This window comes from Colossoma macropomum, unplaced genomic scaffold, assembly GCF_904425465.1.
Source record: "Colossoma macropomum unplaced genomic scaffold, Colossoma_macropomum, whole genome shotgun sequence".
Lineage (NCBI taxonomy): Eukaryota > Metazoa > Chordata > Actinopteri > Characiformes > Serrasalmidae > Colossoma > Colossoma macropomum.
The window spans coordinates 12,604,987-12,629,258 of record NW_023494794.1 but is presented as its reverse complement, the minus strand read 5'-3'; the positions used below and the strand labels follow the sequence as shown (position 1 = coordinate 12,629,258).

The following is a 24,272-nucleotide window of genomic DNA, read 5'->3' as shown; positions in this document are numbered from 1 at the left end:
GCTCAAATAACTGAGATCAGGTGATTATGTAATTGTGAATAATTGTGGCCTACAACTCTTGTTACAGAACAGAAAAAGATTTAGAAATGCAGCACAGACATTTGTTACAAGTTGCAAAGACACAACAGTCCGGTCATCTTGCTAGTGATCACCCTATTTTATAAGGCATCTGTAATCTGATTACTGCCTTTTTTCTGTAACTGTTCTATAACTGTTTCTGACAGCAAGGTCTGACTGTTAATTTAACAACTAAATCTGTTCTTTTAGCTAGCACATTTAGACCTGTTCAGGCCTGCTTAAACTCTTGAACCTGAGCTGCAGTAATAAAGACAATGTTCCTAAAAATCACAGAACTGCTGAATGTCCCCCGCTCAACCGGAAAAATTATCCAGGAATAGATCTGCCCGATCTCTTTTGCCTGAAAGCAAATAGTGAAGATTCCACACTAGTGATACTTCACTATGCTCCAACAGACGACAGGAAAGAACACATTGGTTTTAATGGATTTAAGGAGTCAACTGCAATCACATAACATTTTTTTTTGTTTCAGTTAATACATTAATACAGTAATACATTATACTGAGGTGACTGAACCCATTATAGACATTAGATGTTTGTAAACAAATAAGCACTTTATTATTTTGGAAAAGAAAAGCAATTAACAATTGTAAACTTTGTCTGTCTGTATCTCTCCCTGCCTCCCTCTCTACTGACTGCTCTTAGGCAGTCTGTAAACTCCAGCAGAAACGATGAGCTGGTGGTCTCTGACTTTTTTCTGCAGGAAAGCCTGAAGCTCATTGACATCCATTTCGGTGACACCGGGTCCTGTAGCCACGAACATGCGCAGCATGGAATGAATCCTCTCTAGAGTCATGCTCTCCAGGTTGGTCAGCATGGCCTGAATGTAAGCCCAGAATAACTGAGCCAGGACAGGAGCAAACACAATAGTCAGGCACTGAGAGCAACAATCACTCACTTACATTGGGCTCATTCACTAACAGCGCATATGTGCAAATTTTGTGTCTACTCTTCGCGCGAACATTTTCACAAAAACAAATTTGGATACATGAATAATTTCTTACTTGACATTGTTCTTACTGCATGAAAGAAGTTAGAACTGCCTAAAATATAAAGCACACATTTATTTTTACAAATTGATAGATTTTTTCTTTCAGTACTTTCTTAAAATATTGTTTTTCTGGTGTCTGTACAAAGATGTTCACAAAACTGAAAAAACAAATATTGTGATACATATCAGATTCAAATGTTGTGATATCACACTTTTGACATAAGGTGATATTTTATACCAATACTGACATCTTTAAAAACCTCAGACACTTCAGACACAATCTCCACTGTCCCCTCTTAACTCTGTGTGTTAATGCTGGTGAAAACTCATCATATTACATTGACTGTGGTGAATAAGATGAAAAAGATTTTTGTAAGTTTCTGTAATACGGGCCCAGGTCTCAGTGCATCAATGTCATAGTGTCTATGTGTGCTGGGGAAAAGAACTCACCTGCAGTTTCTCCTCCCTCTGCTCAGACTGTGTGGTGGTGTTCGAGTCTCCCTCCTCGTCGCTGTCTATAAGCATAACGGCTCTCTCAGGCCTCTCTCTAGAGGATGCTGTCTCCAGTACGCTGTAGCGCCCACCAGCCTCCTCCTGCACCACTCCGTGCTGCTGCCACAGTGCCAGCTTTCTACGCACCAGCTCCTGAGATACCCCCAGAACTCCACTCAGCTCCTCCAGCGTCCACGTACCTTAGAGAAGTGACACACAACAGTGAAGAAATACTTGAGAAGCATACCTTCAGAGGCAAATGATCACTACACTTAATTAAAAATAAAGGTATGCTAACATTGCAAAAAAACACCTGTGGTTTCCTAAAGAACCTTTCAACTTTTCTTTTACCTTTAAAGAAATATCAGCTGCAGTGTTTATACCAAGTACAAGTAAAAATGTAGAAATTTTTGTTTGTGACAAACTGTACACTACAGATGTGGCAGACAGAGATCAGATTGAGTATTCCTTTAAAAGACCATCCATTAAAAGGTTTTTCAGAGAACCAAAAGTGGTTCTTTTATGGCATCACTCCAAGTAAGAGTACATTAATGAAAGAAGAAATTTTGACTCTTCTTTTATTTATGCCTAACCCCATTTTATAGGCCTACAAATTTGCCTCAGCTGTGTTTGTTTATCTAAGCCGTTCCTAATTACTCCTGAATTAGTTTAAAAGTTAATCTAATTTGTTTATCTTTTGTGTTAATTACTGTTTTTTACACAGTTTTTATTACTGCTCAAAGAAACAAATAATAATAAGCTAAATGGCAAAGAATGTATCAGGAAATTAAAACATACTGACAATGTTACTACTTGACCACAATAATGCTGCAAAAAAGGTCTTAAGCAGAAGGCCAGCACTTACTTTTGTCCTGGAAGTGCAGGATAATGGCAGCGTGGATGGGGGACACCGAGAGGTTGCTGAGAGTTCGGTCTTCTAGCTCCACGTCCAGAGTTACTGAACCCAGATGGGGCTTCCAGCTCAGAGTCCTCATAGCCTTCACAACAATGGACACAAACTGAGCTGCAGCACTTTTTACTAATGCATATTGGAAGTACATTATATAGAGGTTCTTAAAACTTCAAAAAGGTTCTTCACATTCACACATTTATTGCAACACTCCAAAGAACTCTTTTTAGCACCTTTATTACAAAAATGCATGAACACTTATATCATCTACCAGTCTACCAGATATCTACTGGCACTAGCCAGTTGGGCGATCAAGCTCATGAATCTTGTGGCCAAAATGAGGAATTTGTGGCCAGAATAACAGAAATATTGTATTTACAATTAACAAGCATGCTTCAGCACCAAAACTAGTTGCTTTGAAAAAGAAAATATTCATTAGTTATGTATGATGATGATAATGGTATTGGCAGATATTTGCTTTAAAATACTGGCATTAGAAAGCTGTTAAATTTGACCAGTATTTCAAATCAATATTTGATGATGTATTGATTGTACACCAGAAGAGCAGATTGTTTAGGTGACACTTGGCTACAGCCCTACAAAATCTGCATTTTATTAAATTTACTATATTTGTAACACTATAAAAAAGCTACAATTCGCTGCAATGGTAATCCAGGTGGATGTGGTTTTAATTTGTTCATTTTCTAAATGTTAATGTAGGTATCAGTATCAGCAGATATGCTGTATCAGATACTGGCATCAGCTCAGAACTCCTATATTAGGTCTTTCTTATTATTTATTTATACCACACACACACACACACACACACACACACACACACACACACACACACAAACCCTTTATATTAATAAGAACATTGCCATCATGGCTCCCTCTTTTGAGCTGGTCCCCCTGACGTCATCCAATCCAGATGTAATGATGGGCCAATGGAACAGCTCAGCAGCAAGAGCCACCATGGGTGTCACATTGCCACATTAGATATCGCAGTGGCTACACCTAAACTGCATAAAAATCTTATGTGTCCGATTGGTTCTGTGTCACCCCAAACAGGTATGTTAAAAAGGAAAAAGAACACCAAATAAATATTCTAGGCTAGTGGCCACTAGGGCCACAGGCTCTGCATTTTTAGAGGACAAAAAATGAAATGTGACCAGGGTGTTGAGCAATAAGCAACCTCAAACAACAGGGTATCAAAGACAGGTCATTTGTATGGATTTAATTCATTCTCAAGCACTTCGCTGGACTGATATAAAAAGTTGATAATAAAAAGTTGAGAGTTATTACTATCATTTTGCCAGATAAAAAGTCAGGGCTTAAAACAAGAGGAAGAGGGAAAAAAATGAGACCTTGAGTTTTTCAAAACGGTGTGTGTAGGCCTCCATGGCTTTGGAGACGACAGCAGGCAGCTCCATCTTCTCCTCTTTGAGCTGAGGCCAGAACTCTGAGGACAGGATCATGGCCGACAGAGGAATAGGAGGCTGCTCCTCCGCGGGCAGACGAGCCTCCTCCTCACGGATATTACTGTTGATCCGCCGAGAGTCTGCCACGTCCTTCAGAGAGGGAGGGAGGGAGAGAGGGAAGAGAGAAGAAAATTCAAAAATTATATTCTATGCTCTAAAATGCCATCTAGAAAAGAGAAAGCTTATTGTAAGCAGGTTTGATAAACTCTGTAGAGATGGCATATCGTCACTGATGGATGACGGAGATCATTGATAGAGATCTGTAGCGACATCGGCTGATACTTTTTAATCAGTGTCCATATTGGAAAAGAGTGTATCTCAAACTCAATTTAAAATAGCAGAATTACGTTTGTTAAAAAGATAAGTGTACCAAAGAGCTACAACCAAACAATGTGATTACACAAAAAATAGCACATAATTTTGTGTTGCACTTTACCTCCTTTTTAACATCATTTTCAGCTTTATTTCAAAGAGTATAATTACTGGATCAAGGCATTACAGAAATGTGTCTTTCATTTTTACATATTTTATACAAAATGTTCATGTTCAAATTAGAAACACTGTAAATACTAAACTATTTCAATGTATCCCATGATCTTTGAAAAGTACAACACTGTTTTATTTTAGCAGGTCACAGAACAACCCTTAGATTTTTGAGTGTGTCCCCAAAATGTACGACAGGTAAATTGAACTGTCTAAAGAGCATTAAGCAATCAATTCTTTTTTACAAAAAAACATTTTAAAAGCTTCAAAAACTGCTGATATTATTATGGAAACTGTCAGTAGTATTTTATGAATGTCGACAAAACTTTTTTTCTGTTCAAGTTTAGCAGATACATTGTCAATATCTGAAATGTTGCGAAAAGCTACAATGAAATTTTATTTGGGGAAAAATAGCATATTTACCCACAAATTTGGTGTCATGTGACCAATTTGCCTCACCTCTTACAACAAACAAAACATGACAGGGGAGCACTACTGGTGGACTAATGCTCTTACAGAAACAGATGTCCAGAAAAGGCTACAGTCTTTGTAAATGGAAAGTGTTAAACAGATCTATATGATATAGCTGTGCAATGGTTCAGATGGGGAAAATAAATACATAAATAATAACAAATATAAAAACTAAATTTCCTTATCAGTACGTCATAAGTATCAGTATTATGCTGCAACACTTAAAGATGATACCATCTCAAATATATACATTTTATTTTTTTATCAATAAACAATAACCTATGCAACAGTTTCAACAGTTTGATGGAAAAAAAGCATGAATATATAAATTTTATGACTTGCAATTTATGCAGAAAGTCAATGGAAACATAATGGCTAATGGCAGCAGCTAGGATGCAAAATGCACATCTGATTAGTGCCTGCCCTTCTGGGGTATTAATTTATACAACAATCCTCATTCTTGAAATGACTCTCAGATCTAACAAATCGCACTACAGATGCTACATTAATCACTTGCATTCACACCTCCCTGTATTTTACACCCTCTTACACCATGTTCACAAGGACATTCTTGTATCCATAAAAACCCGCATTTCGTGGCAATGATTCCTGCAAGAATGAGGCATTGACGGACATCAGATTTTTGACGGAGAGTACTCTGACGTACCCATGTGTCGGCCAAAAGGATACGTTGTGAGGAGAACTTCAGTCAGTAATGTCAATTTTTAACAATATGGAAGAGAACCTAATCGCTTCTGCCCACTAATATCTAGAGCTGTACAAGCCCGCGGGCCATATTAAAGAAACTTCTTGCCTCTGAAATCTTATCTGTTTAGTCACCATGACAACTTTGTTTAGTACAGAATTTAGGACAGAAGCTATTACAGAACAACAGTTCTTAAGTTCAGAATCTTATCCTAAATCCAGATACAAAAAAAACAGTATTGCAGAACCATCCTACCTAGACAGAATTTCCTAAAACTTTAGAACAACAATGGTGTCATCACTTCTCTTTTAAACATACGTTTCTATCGTTTTAGGCACATTATAGGCAGCACAGTTCTAGTACTAGCATAATAACATTACATTTATTTATACAGCAAAATGGCAGAGATGGCACTGCAAAGTGGTAGAGAGAATTGTGAAATGTTTTTCTTTTATAACTCACGTTTTATCCCAAAGACTCCACCATCCCCACTCATTACCTTCACATGTTAATGTTGACATAAACTCGTCAAATACAATAAATCAGTGATGGTAGTGAATGATGAGGAAACTGAAGAATGAGTGGCTGTTTTTTTTAGGAGGAATAAAGTTTGCACAGCTCACATGCCAGCTAAAGCTTTGGGAAATGAAAACTGAAACTGGGGAGCGACGATGCTCTGATAAACAGCAGGGAGTGCTGTCACCATATGCATAGTATTCCAATGACATCACATATGCGTTGCCAGCATTTTGGTTGGCAACTTCACGTTCACTCAGGAGCACAGCCATAGCCATTCCAGCAAAGGCAGTAAAACAGTAAAAAAAAACTTTTTTTTTTCCCAGAACACTCAGGTTAAAAAAATTTTTTAAAGCGTATTAACTGATACATTTGAGTGTTTTATAGTTAAGAGATATTGTATTTGATTTGTTGCAGTAGTGATAACAAATGAAAGCTGAAATTTAAATGGCTGAGATTTTTCCTGTTTTTTTTGTCACGTCCCAAACTGCATACTAGCACACTAAAAAGGTATGCAAAAACAGCACATATACCATTAGAAGTGCACTCCTTAGTGTAGTAAGTAAAATATAGAAGCGTGTGGTTTCGGACGCAGTGTTAGATTAGCCAGTGAGAAGCGTTCAAGAGTCCAGCAATTCCAGTGGCTGATTACAGCTCTGCTGTGCTTGCTTGTTAAACATTTCCAAGAGAAAACTTAAGTTACTTCTTGATTAAGGATGCATTTATTGAGGTAAATTAATCCATTCATTGAGATGAGCTTCGTATTCCTCAGCTTCTTGTTTAAAAAAAAATCGTTCTACATTTAAGGTACCTTAAGATAACTGCAGCCCCATAAAAGTTGGAGTGGAAAATTCAAATAAAAGGTCTGTGAATAAGAAGCTAACTTCAGCTTCTTCAGCAGTTTTGGTAGCTGTGTTTAATAGTTTTTGTAAAAACTCACACATTGGATTGCTCTGAACTCTGTCACACTGGTCTATTTTGCTTGGTCTTCATCCACAGGCAGAGTTGTAGCTTCAGTAACAGTGACGAGACGTGCTCTATTGGAGCACAGTCAGAGTTACAGCTTGTCTACCAAATGAGGGGTATTCTTAATGACAGACTCGAATACTGTGAATACTCAACTTCCAGTTTATTGCACTTTAGTTTTGTTTTGACCTTTTTTACTTCAGTAACAGTAGCTGTAAGTGACATTTTAAAAATTATTTTGATTACGTGTTTATGTTCCAGCTGTGCTTGGATCGCTGGTTGCTTGGCAACAGGCATAACAGTTGACTGTGGACTTTGATTGAGCAGGTTAAGATTTCCTACCTTGAGATAAGTACGATGCTGTAAGATAAGACAAAATTCCTAAATTAAGATAAGATTTGCTTCTTTAATATGAATTTGTGAAAAATCTTATCTTGTCAGAACTTAACTTACAACAAAAGATTCATTTTTGTAATATGGCCCCAGTTCTAAAGACATAGTGTAAGAGCAACTGATTTGATTAAAACTTTTCTTTTATGAAAAAGAGCAATACCTGCCAGCAGCTTTCATGTACAAGCTTTCATGTTTGAACGGGTTTCTTGCCAGCATTGTTTTTTGCCCACGACAAACCTGAAACATTCTGTTAATCTTTATGTCTGCCAAAATGTCTTGTAAACATGTACTTAGGAAGAAGCACTCTACACTGAATATTCATTAAGACAAATCCACATCATTTATGCTCAGGTTTTTACACAAGTTGACCTTAAGTAAATGTCTAGTGTATTTTAACCACCTGCAATCCACACGCAAAAAACTTTATGAAATAGTGAGTGCTTACTACTCTGATCATTTGCATATAAGATTATATATCCATATAGGACTGGACTAATTCAGTAACAGACACAGGCCTACCTTCAGCATGACCTCACAGTAGTGCATGTGGGACTCTCCAAACCTCAGTTTCAGCAGCTCCACATTCCGAATCTCCCTATACCAACATACAAGCACATGCATAAACAGCATTTAAAAAACTGTACTTGCAGAAATGTGTCATTTTATGATTGACTCAAATAAGGAACTCTATGGCTTCTGCTGTTTTTCTCACAGGAACAAAAAGTGATTTTGGAAAACAGCCCCTATGACACTTTTATTTACCTTGTGGTTTTGCTACATACCTGTCACAAGCAAGCTAACACTCCTGCAAACTGTATGAACATCACTAGCTACTATTACAATTATATACTACTTCTGCACTGTTATACAGTCAAGTCTATAGATATTTGGACATCAACAAAGTGATAATTATTTTAGCTGTGTAACACAGCATACTGGGGTTAAAAAAAAATAATATTAGCTCAAAGTGCATACCTTCGGTTTTAATTTATCTATATCTAAATCGAAGGAGCAGCCATTTTCATTCATAGCCCCCCATTTTAGGGGCTCAAAAGTAATTGTACATTTGGCTGCTCAGTTGTTCCACGGCCAGGTTGGTGTTATTCCTTCATTATTTCACTTACAAGAAAGCAGATAAAATGTTTAGATTTTATTTCAACTGTGGTACCTGCATTTGTACACTGTTGCTGTTAACTCTCCATCTGGCACCCAAAGAGCCGTCACTGCCAGTGAAGCAAGCCAATATTAGGCTGAAATATCTCAATAAACCACAGAAAAACCTCAGAGAGATGGCAACAGGTGTGAAAGTGGTCAAATCAACTATTTGGTACTTTCCTAAAACGTAAGAATGCACTGGTAAGCTCAGAAAAGGCCAAAAGGCCCGGAAGACCACAGAAAACGATTGTGGTGGATGACGAAGCAATTCTTTCCCTAGTAAAAAAAAAACAAAAAAACACAACAGCTGGCCAGATCAAGAACCCTCCTAGAGGTATGCATATGTGTGTCAAAGTCAACAATCAAGAAAAGACGTCTCCAGATTAGAATTTGCCAAAAAACATCTAAAAAAAGTCTGTGCAGCTCTGGAACATCTTCTGAGATAAAGATCAACTTATACCAGAATGTTGAAAAAAGTAAGGAGAAGGGAACTGCTTATAATTCAAAGCATACCACCTCATCTGTCAACCATGGTGAGGTAGAGTTATGGCATCAGCATATATGGCTACCAATGGAACTGGTTCCCTTGCATTTATTGATGTGACTGCTGACAAAAGCAGCAGGATGAATTCTGAAGCGTAAAGGGCTACATTATCATTTGTATATCAGCCAAATGCTTCAAAACTCATTGGACAGCGGTTCACAGTGCAGATGGACAACAACCCGAAGCATGCTTTGAAAGCAACCTATAACATTAAGGCAAAGAAGAAAAAAGTGGAATGATCTTTGTTAGTTGTATACTCGCGTTAGTTTCACCGTCACAGGTGTGGTTTAGCACATGAATGTAGTGAGTTTTTGTTCATAGCCTGCTGTGACAGGCAATTTGCTGTGAGTATTTTTGCTGCGTGCTTATAGTGTTTTTCATGTTACTGTGCTATACGTGATCTGTGGCAAACAACGTTTGCTGATCATTTTTTTTGTAGCTACAGACACTCTGTTACATGCATATGTGTCCAGATAATGACTACTGCCTCCAGGCTACTGCTGCCTAATGCTAAGATTAAAAAGGCAGAAAGTTAACTCCTCTGTAAGTCTGTGCTCTGACTAGAACCTCATCGAGATCTAGACCTTAGTAGCTATCCCCCACATTGTTAATGAATTCATTATTCTTGTATTAATGTATTTTAAAACATACCTTAAAAATTATAGGCATTAATACAAAACACTTCATTACCATTCTCCCCAAACATATTTTTTATTATTACTAATTTATTATTAGTTTAGAACAAGTTTTATGGTAAACATTGACCAAAAATGTCTGTTGTACATCTGTTGTGTTTTGACATCATATTGTATAATATTATGAGGCTTGTATTGTAATGCTGTTGACAACACCCAGCCCTAGTTAGAGTGTGACTGACACGTTAACAGATTTTGTGCATGTAAGTGTTGTAAGTGAAAGCACCTAGCTGTGTTGTAGTTCAGCTGGTGGAGTAGTCTATCCGCCAGCACAGTCTTGTACTCGTCAATGAAGATCTCCTTACTGCCATAGATGCTGACCAGAAGACTGATGATGTCTGAGGAACGTCGCTTAGAGCCCATCTTATCTACAGAGAGGGAGACAGATTAACAATAACAAGCAGAGTTGTAAGTATTTCTATGGTGTTTTGGTTTGTTTATCTGCCTATAGTATTTATTCACTGGTTTCAAACCTGTGAGAGCATCAGTAGGGTCGGGTGTCCACTCATCTGGGTCACTTCCCTCGTCTTCACTGTCCTGTGTTTCCAGGGTAACAGGGTCAGCTCGAGAGAGCTCGTTAGCCAGATCACTGCAGCCCTCGGCATCGCCCGTCAGACTTCCCACAATCTGACGCACTGTGTCCTCACGAGTCCTGTCCACATTAGAGCAAGCACAACAACCAATCATGTTTTACTACTCTTGACAGAAATAGACATGATCATCCTAAGATACAGTCATCCAAACTCATCTGTGTGTTCATTTAGTTACACAACGAGGGACACAAGCAGCTGATATTGTGGCTCACGTTAGGCAAAATGCTGACATTTAAGCAGAGCTATCTGTAGTTGCATGCAAAAGTTTGGGCACCCCTGGCCAAATTACATTTTGTTGATTTTTGAAGTGAGACAAACTAATCAGCTATTTTATATCTGATATAAAATAGACACACAAATAAAATAGTAATTGTGGGATGTGCAGAAGATTTAACACACTACTAAATGAGTACTTAGTAACACCTTTAGCAGATATCACAGCTTGCAAATGCTTCTGTAGTCAGCTAGGAGTCTTCCTATTTTTGTTTTTAAGAATTTTCACCCACTTTTCATTACAGAACGCTTCTAGTTCTACCATACTCTCAGGCTGTCTTCCGTGCACAGAATGTTTAAGATCTACTCAAATATTTTCAATGATGTTCAAGTGAGGGGACTGTGAGGGCTGTTTCAAAAGCTTCAGCTTGTGTTAGTAGTTCATGGTAGATTTAATACATTTAAAAAATTCTATTTTTTTTAAATATATTCAATATATTAAATATTTCAATTAATATCCATCTACCCTGTGCTGCCATAAGGGAATTTAGTGCTTCTGGCCAGAATATGTTCAGTTTGAGATGAGAATTTTCTTGGTTTTCCAGATCTTTCCACAGTTACACTTAACTAAATTTCAAGACATTGTGGACAGCGGAGATTGTGAGCAGGAAGCACCTGGATATCTCTATAGTCTTCCTCTGCTTTGTAGGCATTGATTGGCTTCATTTTCAGGTCTGCAGCCAGCCGCTTAGAGGAGCTCTTGGTTGTTGAGTGTTAGCACAAGGTTTGAAGAGTCAGAGAATTTATTACACTGTGAAATTGTCATTAGCCGACAATCCTACTGACAGTTCTTGACCTGTCTAAACAGTCCAAATGAGTCAATTATGGCCTAAGAAGTTCATTTAGCTCTGAGACTTTACAAATAGAAGGGTGTCCAGACTTTTGTACGTCACAATTACTATTTTTTTCTCATTTTTATGTTAATCACATATAAAGTATCCATGCATTAACATTGGCAGATGTTTTTTTTTATCGTTTGCTGCAGAGGTTGTTTTGACTGATCTTCACTTCAAAAATCAACAAAACCAGGGGCAAACAAACGTTAACCTTCTGCTTTTATTTTTAACTCATAACAATATAAAATATTTTCTCATTGAAATACAGAAATGCTACTCATTAAAAAATGCACATATTCAAACAGTAAAAAATTGTCAAAGCTCTGCCCATCCCTTATTTCCAATTCTGGCTAAATTACAATACATCCTACTATAGGGGTCTGTAGGATTGCAATTTATTCTTACTTTATTTTTAATACATGATATGCATCACAATATTTAGTTTTTCCTAGGTTTGATAAGTTGGAACAGAGGGAACAAACAGTAGCGCCACACTTAAAACTAACCTAAAACTCAAAAACCATGAAGAATACAATAACAATTGTGCTAAAACATGCAGTTGGTCAGTATTCTCAATGTACAGGCAATATCCATAACACACTCAAAAAAAGCATACTGTGACCATTTTATATAACATATATTTCATCATACTGCCCATGGTTATAGCTACATTCTTTTCCAACAAATGATTTAGTCATGGGCTGGTAAAATGATCAGCTACCAGCATCTCCATGTGCTCAGGACAGCGGACCTCAATGCTATTAGCTTGAAAAGAAAGCAGGCTGGAGTCATGCCTGAGGCCTAACCTGAGGTACTTGCGGATTGGTTGGCAGGCCACCTGCAGAATGACCATGGAGGGGTCCAGTTCTCTCAGAGCTTTAATAGCCGAAATGTATACAGTGATGATGTCTGACGTGTGGACACCTGCAGAGGTGAGAGGAAGCAGGAAATTCATATTTTTTAATGATCTCTTTTCAGAGGAAAAACAGCAGGGTCTTTCCACACCAACTCACCTATGGCCTCACTGATCATGTCCTAGATTTCCATGGAAATATTAAATAAAAAAAAAAACTATTTTTTGTTTTTTAGTTATGATTTGTTGACTCATCAGGTTCTAAATTGCTTAAATATCGTTGTATAGTTTATTTGCTTACAGAATTACTGAACTGAACTGAACTGAAATTTTAACTGGATATACGGTATGCAAAATTTTGGGCGCCCTGATCAAATGACATTTGTTGATTTTCTAAGTGAAAATAAGGACTGATCCTCTACTGAGAACACTTTTACTGTTTATTTGCTGATTTTATCATATAGGGAAAAAAAACATAAAATGTGGCCTGTGCAAAAGTTATGGCACATTATATTTTATGGTTTTATTTCCTCCAAAATTACACTTTTCACTTTGAAATTGTGTACTAAAATTTCCAGAATAATATTTAAAAAATATTTTATATAAATATTATTTTATAGAATTTAATATTTAGTTTGTTACCTTTACAGGATGTATTTACATATTTTCACTTCAACATATTTTCAAATTCAACAAAACATGTAATTTAACCAAGGCTGTTAAAAGTTGTGCATACAACTGTAAAAACAACACTCACATTACACTTGAAATAAACTGGCTTATTGACTTAATATCTGAAATATATCTTTCAGTCAGTTTGCAATTTTTTTTGCAATATTTAGGTTTTGTGTATTGTATTCCTACATTTCCACCAAATATACAAAAAGTATTTTCTTCATGCAATACTAAATACTAAAAATCCACACTACTAGTTACAGTGCTGTGCAAAAGTATTCAACTTCTTCAGATTCATCTGAATTACAAATGACATGTAGATATTTTATTTTAAAAGACTGAGGCTCAAAAATAATTAATGTAAAACACACTGCCCATTCCTCAACAAACACCATCCCAACAGTGAAGTATGCATTTCCTCAGTGGGGACTGGGCACACTGTTAAAATAGAAGATCAAATGGATGGCGCAAAATTGCAGGGAGATACTGGAAGACAACCTCCTTCAGTCTACTGAAAAAAACTAAAGCTTTGGAGAACTTAAACTTTCATCAGGACAATGATCCCAAACACAAAGCCAGGAGTAGCTGAACAATAGTTTAAAAAAAAATCCAAGTGAGAATTAGACATTTATATTTGAAAACTGTAGTCTACAAGCCTTATCCAACCAACCTCAACAAGCTGGAGCAATTTTGCCAGGAAGATTGGGCAAAATCACTTCCAAAGCATGCAAAGCAGGTAGAAACCTACCCCAACCCAACTTCAAGCTGTTACTACAGCAAAAGGTGGTTCTACCAAGTACTAGTCTGTACAGGTTTACCACTTACACAAGCAGTTTTTTAAGATCTTATTTTAAGTGCATATCAGTTTGCAACAAAAAATACTGGCTGTAATAATCTGTGTGTCATCTGTAATCCAAGCAAATCTGATGACTTTCAAGGGACTGAATACTTCTGTAAGGCACTGTATGTCTCATTCACACAAAATAAAAATTACAGATGTACTGCAACTCTCACATGGTTATATGAATATGTATGTGAGTAAGAAACACACTATGGAGGTAAATACAGATTTTCAAAACAAAGTTTAGAATATTTCTAATTCTATTTCTCGTTTTTGGAATATCTATTATGCAGAAAATCTCTTACACAAGCACCCAGAAAGTCCAGTCTTCCTGAGGATCAAAATATTTTTTTATACAGACCAGCTGCAGGAAAGAGCTTTAAAGTTCAGAGAATTTCAGGAGAGAACACTTACATTTGTCAGGTTTTGAAAAATATCAGTTACACCAGCAGCAGGAAATGGGAGTTGAGACGAAATCAAGTTGTGGCAGTGCATCACGGAGAAGAACATTTCCTCTCTATTAGATGGGAAATGGTGCCTATGATCAAGTCCGCAAGAAAGACACATGCTGGATGCTTCTAAAAGGGATCCCTAGTATCAACAAATATAAGACCGCTATTTTAAATTATTTTGAAAATCCAGTATTTTTCTATTAACAGTTTGACTATTTGTTTTTGGGCTGCTTAATCAAATATGCCATGCTTACAAAATTCAAACTTAATTATAAAGGCGTCATAGCATATTTTTACAGACAAAATTGTTCTTACTTAGAAAAACGTTTGAAGGAAAACTGATTATTCCCAGCTGAGAAAATACGAGGTCAAAAAGGCCTAAATTGTAGGAATACTACATATAACCAAACCCTTTTATCTTATCAAATTTCACCTAATAATTTTAAAGGAAGATGTTTTTCTGATTTCTTTTGGCCACATGGAAGTCTATGACATGACCAGACAGACCCTGGGTGAGTTGAACAAGAATGAGCCAGATAAAATTCAAAGAATATATTTTGCATTGGACATAAAATACATCCAATAAATTAGCCTGTTGTGGGCATTTGTTAAATCAGTGTATTAAAGTGAAATATTATTTGTAGCACTGTATTTATATCCAGTTAATATTCCAGCTCAGTTCAGTCATTCTGTAAGTAGTTGAAATAAATATTTAAGCAATTTTAAACCTAATAAGGCTAAATTTAAATATTCATAACTAAAGACAATTTGGAGCACAGCTTTGAAATTTTGCATGGCTATATTAACTAAACTGAATTTTTTGATGATTTTTCATGGAAATCCATGATGTGACCAGACAGACCCTAGGTGAGCTGGTATGGAATGTTCCATGTGCTCAAGGCACTTGTTTGCCACCAAAAAAAAAATTAGATGTTAAAGAGTGCAGTATAGTGACCAAAATGATCTAAGAGATGTAGACTGACATGCCAAATAAAAACACACAAATATTACCTTAAACATTTAACATTACTTTTTATAAAGAAAAATATATATGACACTATATAACATAATATTATTTTTAATAACTAGATTCTTTCCTAAAATAATTCTAGGCTAAAATTCCTGTCATAGGAAGAGTTTACAGACTAACTAAAATGAAATTATGTCTATGGCATAAACAGCATCCAAAGAGTTTCATTCCAAAAGAATTTCTGGAATTTCAGAGTTTCTGAAAAGAATAACAGCTGATATATGGGGAAAAACAATTTCTATTTCTCTAATACAGGTGGTATGAATAATAATATAGTATTGATATTTCTTGTATGTGTACAACCCACTCTCAACAACATTTTCGAAGGTAGTCTATAATGCATTTTGGAATGAAACTCTTCATTTATAGTAGGGCTGGACCCCAATATTTGACTATTCAGATATTTGTTTGCTTGGTAGGTATTTGGTTCTTCGTTTAGGGTTTCTCATATTTGTTTTGTTTTGGCTAAATGCAGACTATCAATAAAGGTGAACTACAAAACACTAATGTTTGGGGTTCTCAGGAGAAAATTAGATGACTTAAGGTTACGGCACCATAATGCAGCTGTGTTTTTGATTTGCTGAAAACTACTTCAAACAGGGCGAGAATAAACAGAGCCTCAAAATACAGCCCTCTGCTCTACTACAGAAAACTCACCACTCCACCCGTAATTAGGCTCCTCAACATAAAAGTCCTCGTACAAATGAACTTTAAATAGCCCAAAAAAACATTTTTTCTCTTTAAAAAAACGGAACTACTTACAATGTGGTGTGGCGACACTACAATACATTTTGTCAGCACATTCTTGTACTTGTATTTTTTAATTACATTGTTAAAATGTGGAAATATATACTATCATAGCTCAGGCACCTGCCATCCCGTTTACTCACAGCTATGAACGTCAAAAAAGCGGTGCTAGACAGCATCTATTCCCAGGGCGGCTGCAAACAGTACTCCGCAATACTGGACCCTTACTACGGCTGTGACATATGCCCTTCGTACCGCGATTTAGACCACCTCCGTCAAGCAGTGGTTAACCTGTGCATGCACTGTGCCACTACCCCTTAGCCCACAGCTAAGAGAAGCTGGCGGGCCTGGTAGACAGAGCAAAGCTGCAGCGGTCTGTGTGGAAAGTAGCTAGCCTGGAGATTCAGATTTTAATGCAGATAAAGCCACGAATGTGCTTTCAACATAGGTGTCCGTCTGTTGTAGCAGGTAACTGACACTGCTCTAGTTCACATGCTTTTCCATGCTCCTGAAATACTAAACAAATAAGTGAAGGATTCAGAAGGAATAAATCATATTTATAATCAGTGGTGACCTGGGTGCAGCAGGCGTGTCTCAAAAGCAGACTTGAGGGAGGTGAGCAATTGCTGCCTCTGATTGGTCCGCTCCAGGCAGAACTTCAGGTCTTCAATGGCAGGGATAGACTCTGGGAAATCTAAGTAGACAGAGCAGAATACAGTCATTTAAGGTTTAAATTTTAAAATAAAAAAAATATAAAAGCAGGTTATGTAACTTCTCCAACTCAATGACAATCCAATTTTGTAGAAAAACAAAACAATTAGTTTTAGGTATTTTCAACTTCACTTTATTGTCTAGCAATACAATAAAAAGGTAGAACTTTTCTTAACTAGACTTGCTCTTTTTAAAATGTTTATGTACACCAGATTTCATATCCAGGGTCTTATAAAGCAAGACATCTTGCTTATCCAGCTGAAAGGACTTAGAACTTAGAACCCTGTATTTTCGGTGCCTTTTCTGGCAGATCACGGTTTAACAGAATATGCCAACTAACACTAAACTCCCAGGCTGCTCCAGGACATGTTAAACACCGGATTATGAATATTATATAGCTCTTGGACCAATTTGTGTCAAACTTCTGGAAGTGGTGGACCCTTCCCAACCTTTTTTTCAGGACAGAAATCAGAAATTATACTGTGTAATTATAAAGCACATAAAGCAATAATAAGAGCAAAAAATAAAACTGTTAACATAGTAACAGCAGTGACAGTGTTGTTTTGCTGTTATCATTGTTTTATCTTCTTTATATTTACTTTCAGTTGAAAATAGTTCTAGATTTAACATCAGCTAAATAATGTACAATATTTACACAAAATAAGGTGAAAGTTGTCATGTCTGATCTAGATTTGTGATGGATATGTAAATTTAAAGGGGAATTCCACTGATTTTTTTTTTTATTTCTTCATAAGCAAACCATTAAGATGCAAACAGAGTAATTGGTTTGATGTGAAATGCTCCATTCTAGATAAACTATTTACAGTGGGAGTGCCTCTAGCTATATCACAGAAAGTTATTGCATGAAATAGTTGCAAATACTATGTCTGATGCCAGATTCACTACATTACGATAGTTTTTAGATTAAGTTTTGGTCTAAAGTGTATTTTTATATCCTTTTATGGCAAACATGTACACACAGCATGGTGCAAGGCAAAAATAGTCTTCAGAGAAAAATTTTTTTTTCAGATTTACCACTGTAAATTAAAAAATAAAAAAAAACTGTAAGCCAGCATTTTATCTTTTCACCTCGAATTATGCTGAAAAGCTCCTCGATTCTCATGTTGACATAGATGCGACAAAAGAACTGGTGCATGTGGCAACGCCAGCGCTGGAGGATGGCACCGCCTGGCTGATCGGGTTTGCCATCAGCAGGCACAGAACTGGTGCCAGTCTCTCCCACCTCACTGGCAAAGACCCTGCTGAGCCAGCCAAGCACCTGCTCCAACCACTGCAGCACAAACAAGACACTGTCAGAAACAAGGATTTTATTTTAACATATTTTTTAGTACAAGACAAGATTAAGAATATTAAATATAAAAAAAGAAATACAGGGGCAGTCCCAGGAGACAAGGGAGAGTGTTTCTATACATAAATCAATCATTAACAAAAAATCATGACTGAGCATCTCAGAGGTAAAATATGAGCAAATGTTCCCATACATCATTGAAGTCTGCCAGAAAAGAGTTCTCATATTCGCCTCTACAACGCTGCTCCATTCTCTGCTCAATCAGCCGGTGCAAAATGCTGGTCACTGCCTCGGAGCTCACCCTTTCCAAAAGCTGCAGTCTGGAGCTGCAACACATACAGACAATTATATACATACAGCAGCATACTCTAATATGGTAGTACTGACTCCAAAAAAAAAAAAATCATAAGAAGCGCAAGAAAGAGATAAATGTTGGGAGTAGGGCTGCAACTAATTGTTTCTATGATCAAATAAAAACTAGTGGCTCATTAATAGAACCATTGTCTTCTGCCAATTCATCTCACTTTGCCTACATCGCAGTACTGCTACCATTCAAAGCTCCATTTACAGAATCCATATCGCCTCCTATGATTTCTGTAGTGTACTTCCATCTGTCAAAATGATTACTTGTAACATGAGCATTACAGCGCATTATAGAACACTTTTTAATACCTCACTGACTTTGTCAACTGACTGATTGCTATCAGTTTGTGAATGTAAATGGCGAATCGTCTGTTCTTGAAAAAGTAAAGTATGGTGTTCCACAAGGCTCTGTTTTAGGACCTCTATTATTCACATTATATATGCTACCACTGGGTACCATTATTAGTAAGCATCAATTTTCACTGCTACGCTGATGACACACAATCATACATATCAACCAAACCAGATGAGAAACTTCAACTTAATAAGACTGACTGAGTAAAAGACATTAAAGATTGGATGTCAAGTAACTTCTTCCTACTCAACTCAGATAAAACAGAGGTTCTTCTTGGTCCAAAAGCTGCTAGAAACAAACTGTCTAATTTAACATTTAACCCTAATAGTTTCTCAGTTGCATCTGGTACATTTAGTGAAATTCAGATTGCACCAGACGTTAAAGCCATTGTGACTGAGTTTAGCGCACGTTTGGGTATAAAGTCGGTTATGGTCGGCTTAAATAATAATAATAATAATAATAATAATAATAATAATAATAATTTTTACTTATATAGCACTTTTCATGCCGGTGGCAGTTCAAAATGCTTTACAGACAGGTGATAAAACAGTTATACAAGAAATCATTAGTATTTATTTAGAATCAGAAGAAAATGAAAAAGATCAAATTAGAAGATAAATACCACAAGACGTAGAGTTTTAGTTAAATGCTAAGTTAAAGAGATACGTTTTTAGATGCTTCTTAAAAGTAAGCACTGAGCTTGACTGTCTAATAAAAGGTGGAATTGAGTTCCACAGTTTAGAAGCATAATAACAAAGAGGACTGTCCATGTTTTCTGTATTTTACAGAGGGTATTTGTAGAAGGCCACTATCTGCAGATCTCAGATTACGTCCCGGAACATAAACAAACAGACACTCTGTGATGTAAGCAGGTGCTAGGTCATTTTGAGCTTTAAAAACTAGTAGCAGAACCTTAAAATCTATCCTGAATGATACGGGTAGCCAGTGCAGTTCTTTTAAAACAGGAGTGATGTGATCTCTCTTTTTTGTTTTTGTTAGAATGCGTGCTGCGTCATCAGCACAGCTATGAAAATTTATACTATGCTTCCTAATGACATCACCTAGAGGCAGCATGTACAAAATGAAAAGAAATGGCAAATCTTTTTGATGAATGATTTCCAAGTGAAACCATGAACTGCCTATTACTTAAATATGATTTAAACCATTCTAAAACTGTGCCTGAGAGGCCGACCCAGCATTCAAGACGCTGGATTAAAATCTTGTGGTCAACAGTATCAAAAGCTGCACTAAGATCTAATAAAACCAAAATACAAGAATTTTATGCATCAGCACTGAGCCTGAGGTCATTCATAACACAAAATCAATGCTGTCTCTGTACTATGGTTAGAATGAAAACCTGACTGAAACTTCTCATATAAATTGTTTGATATTAGATATGCATTTAGTTGTTTAAAAACAACTTTTTCTAAGACTTTACTTAGAAAAGGTAGGTTTGATATTGGTCTAACATTATTTTGTGTAGAAGGATCCATGCTACTCTTTTTTAGCAGAGAAAAAAAAAGTTTCATTTTTTAAGATGATGGTTGAAAAGACGCTATCCTGAACCGCTCATAACTGATTCGTTCAGATATCACCAGCAACCAGTCTGCTGCCAGACTGTTTAGGATCTCAGCATGTTTAAGATCTCAACGACATTCAATTAAAAGTCAGGGAACTGTACGGATTATTCCAAAAGCATCAACTTGCATGTCCTGAAATAGGTCAAGGTGGATTTTGAGGAATATTTTGGACCACTGTCCTGTTGTAGATGACAACCTATTTTCAGCTTTAGTTTCTGGACATTTGGTTTAGAATTTGATATTTAGTGGAACCCTATTTTTCATCTAATGCAACAGACCCACCCAATGCTTAACAGCTGGCAAGGTGTTTGGTCACAGAAGTCATAGAGTTCCATTTTACTTCATCAGTCCATAGCACTTGTGTCCAAAATAGCTTTCTGGCTTATCTGGATTAGCCTCATGAGTCAATTAAGGCCTAACAAGTTAATTAATTAAGCCTTCACAAAAGGAAAGTTGTCCAAGGTTTTGCACATGGATTGCATTAACATTTGCTGTTTTTATAGTTTGCTGCAGAGGGTGTATTTCAGATGTACATATTGTTCTTCTTTTTTCACAGTGTCATGGCAAAACCATTTCCCACCATTTTCATTGTTAGTTATGATCCATTGTTATAAACATTGCTGTGTCACAAAACAATGTTTTGACAGTACCCCAGTACTCACAGGATGTGGCTAAGCTCCTGTAGCTGCTCCAGGGCTTCCTTACACCAGCACAGCTGAGGCAGGGCAGCACAGCCTGGACACACACAGTCCCCATCAGCCTCCGCTGGGCCCTCGTCCCCCTCTAGGCTCTCTCCCACGTGGCGCATGTGCACAGAGAAGGTACGACTATAGAACTCCAGCACCCGCTGCTGGAGCACCGGTGAGGGAGAGAAGAGAAGGATCGCACGGATGACCGAAAAGGCCCTTTCTCGCAGACCGTGGGCTCCGGGGCCCACCAGACCCCCCCGGCCCTCATCCTGCCATGAGCCCAGCCGCTCAAGCCCACCTGAAAGCAGAGAATCAAACAACAGAAAGAAGTGGGGATGCACATACACTAATAGGAATGCACCAAAATTTCAGCCACAGAAAAATTTTAGCTGAAAATGGTAAAAAGTGGCCCTTTTGATTTTTAGCTGAAACAGGAAAAAAAAAAAGCCTGGCCATAAAGCAAGACATTAAATAAGACTACAACAAAGTGTCTAAATCTAACAATTAATAAATAATCTGAATGATACTGAGAATAAGGACATTCAATAAAAAGCTACCAAAAAAAAGTTTTCGGTTTCAGTTTTAGGCCAGGTGTGTCCTTAATGTCAGTTTAAATCTCTGACCAAATGACTCAAAAAATTGAATACACAGAATACACAAATGCTTTTTTATTTTTAAATTTGAAAATAGCCAGAAAACTTTATTTTGTCAAAGAAAAATAAAATCAACATATACTGTGTATATGTAATTATTATTATTATAATAATTATAGCTAGGTCTGTCACAATTATACACACAATTTTACATGATCACCTGCAATTACAACTGCAATTATTAGAGATTTTCACAATTAATAATTTTCCACAGTCGTTAGATTTCACAGTCGTATTATGTTGCAACAAACAAATCCTGAATTGGGAGTGTTCGGTTGAAGCAAATACATGTAAAGGAAAGAAAGCAGTAAATGCATTACTTGAGGCATCATGAGTTACAAACAAAGCAAACAAAAAATTCTAACTTCTAATGTGGTTTAGAAGTGTTTAGTGTTTAAAACGCAGGGTTAAGTAATGTAATAATTGACTGAGTGCACACGCTGTATGGGCTTGACAGTACAACCAGTGTTACCTACTAAGCAAACGTAGCTAGCAAGTAAGGTGGCTAATCAGCCACTTTGGCCACTTTCAGCTAGTATTTTAATAGTTTCAAACAATGAACAAGAAAAGGCAACTAAATTTATATGACAATTAATTGCCAGCAAAAACTTCATGATCATGACAGCCCTAATTATAGTCTAAATGATTCTATAATTCCAAAACCGAGGTTGCTGAATCACCACCTTCAGATTAATGTTTGCCACCCTCAAAACCACAGTACATAATTACTGACAAAAGATATAAAACAGTGACTCATAACCAGAGAGATTCTATAGCCATAGTAAACAGCAATCCTTTGGAAGATCCTTCCTAGAGACCAACTATAAGTTTTCCATTCAAATCAAATGTCAAACAAAAGAACACCTACAAAAACAACAGAACACAGCCTACCAAGGAAAGGCTCGAGACGTAGCAAGAGGGTCCTGAAGGCCTCTAGCAGAGCTCTGGCCCTGTCTCTCTCCTGCAAATCCCCATCTGGGTGCTCTAGCCCAGCCCAGAACTCCGGAGCCACAACAGTGGTTAAACGAACCTGAAGGGTCTCCAGCAGCCAGCCCTCCACATACTGACCCAACCCCTGCTCACAAAGCAGGGCCAGAGCATCAGAAATAGTCTCACCAGGAACAGCAGGGGGTGCTACAGGAGACACCTACAGGGAAGATAATGCATGTGTTTATGTGAAGTGTTAAATAAAAAGGTATTCTGGCAGTGAGTTTTTGAACAATGTTTTTAAACGTGCCACATTGTGTCTGTACATTCATCAACCCATGTTTCTGATAATGTTTGGATTGGACTGTTGTTCTTTTAGAACAACATAGTGTACTAGCAAGTCTATTAGTTTAACTAAAACTAAAAATCAATATTGTGTGCAACACTAATACGGGTTGTATACTAGTATAGACAATATATATTACACAACAGCAGTCATCTATGCATATTCATTTTCACATAAAGATTTCAGGGATTCCAGACTCTGATTCCTCTGACAACTTTCATATGAAAAGGGGTATTCCGATTTTTCTAAATCTCTACATAATTAAATCATTGAGATGTAAAGTCATTCAGAGTGGTCTGATGTGACAAGCTGCATTGCAGACAAACTTACTCAGATTTTCTTTACAGTGGTGGGGTTGCGATGGCTACCACACAAATATATTAAGTCATTTTATTTACTATCTAAAATGACCAGTGAACCTACACATGCCTTCTAAATTTTTATATGTAATGTTGATAATCAGACAAAATATGCCTTTGTTCAGTACTATTTTCCCATATAACACACTGCTTTCAGGCAAAACCTTATACCAAAATTATTGTAAAACAATGTCTTTTAGAGAAAAGGTGTCTATTGTTATGCGCAAAGGGCTGGTGTGACCGGAGGTTTTCTCCTTTAAAGCCCTCGCGTAAACAAATAAACCAAGTTCGAACCTGCCTGGTGCAGCCTACTGACTTTAACGCTGAACGTAAACTGGTCTTCCTCTGCTGGTGAACTGGTCAAATTAGCTTTTAGCTAACTACATTTACATTTACAGTAAATTCGCAATGCGTAGTAATTTAATGTGAGGACGGCTGTGTTTCTCTCAAGCTCACCAGTGTAGCAGTCACAGCGGCCCAGGCTGCAGGCAGTCCGGGCGGCATTGAAACCGACCGGCCGTCCTTCATTCCGGTAGGTCCGTGTGTTTGGCCAACCTACGAACGTAACGCCTGATCTGGACCCAACATTTTCAAGGAATTCGCCTGGTTCACGAACAACAGACAGCTGTACTTTATGTTCGAACGAGGTCTCAGCTGTTTATTTCCCTCTAGTAGATCGCGCCCTTCTTCAAGCCTCTGTCCCACTGTGATGACGTCAACGGCGCCGATAACGTTGACGTTTTTAAGTTGTTTAATTCGTTTTAGATTCAAATATATATGAAAAAGATTTCAATCTCAA

General features: G+C 37.1%; 1 protein-coding gene across 1 annotated transcript; it reads right to left on the bottom strand.

Moving 5' to 3' along the window:
- Window positions 1-611: 611 nt before the first annotated feature.
- On the bottom strand, window positions 612-24,181 carry anapc2 (anaphase promoting complex subunit 2). The gene is made up of 14 exons (XM_036580215.1): window positions 23,930-24,181; window positions 22,733-22,988; window positions 21,162-21,486; window positions 18,395-18,527; window positions 17,982-18,183; window positions 16,756-16,875; window positions 12,390-12,507; window positions 10,355-10,533; window positions 10,108-10,249; window positions 8,007-8,082; window positions 3,839-4,042; window positions 2,427-2,559; window positions 1,520-1,761; window positions 612-919 (listed from the first exon to the last, which is right to left on the bottom strand). Exons 1-14 carry the CDS (start codon window positions 23,999-24,001, stop codon window positions 707-709), a joined length of 2,415 nt encoding a protein of 804 aa, XP_036436108.1. The 5' UTR covers window positions 24,002-24,181; the 3' UTR covers window positions 612-706.
- Window positions 24,182-24,272: the final 91 nt, after the last annotated feature.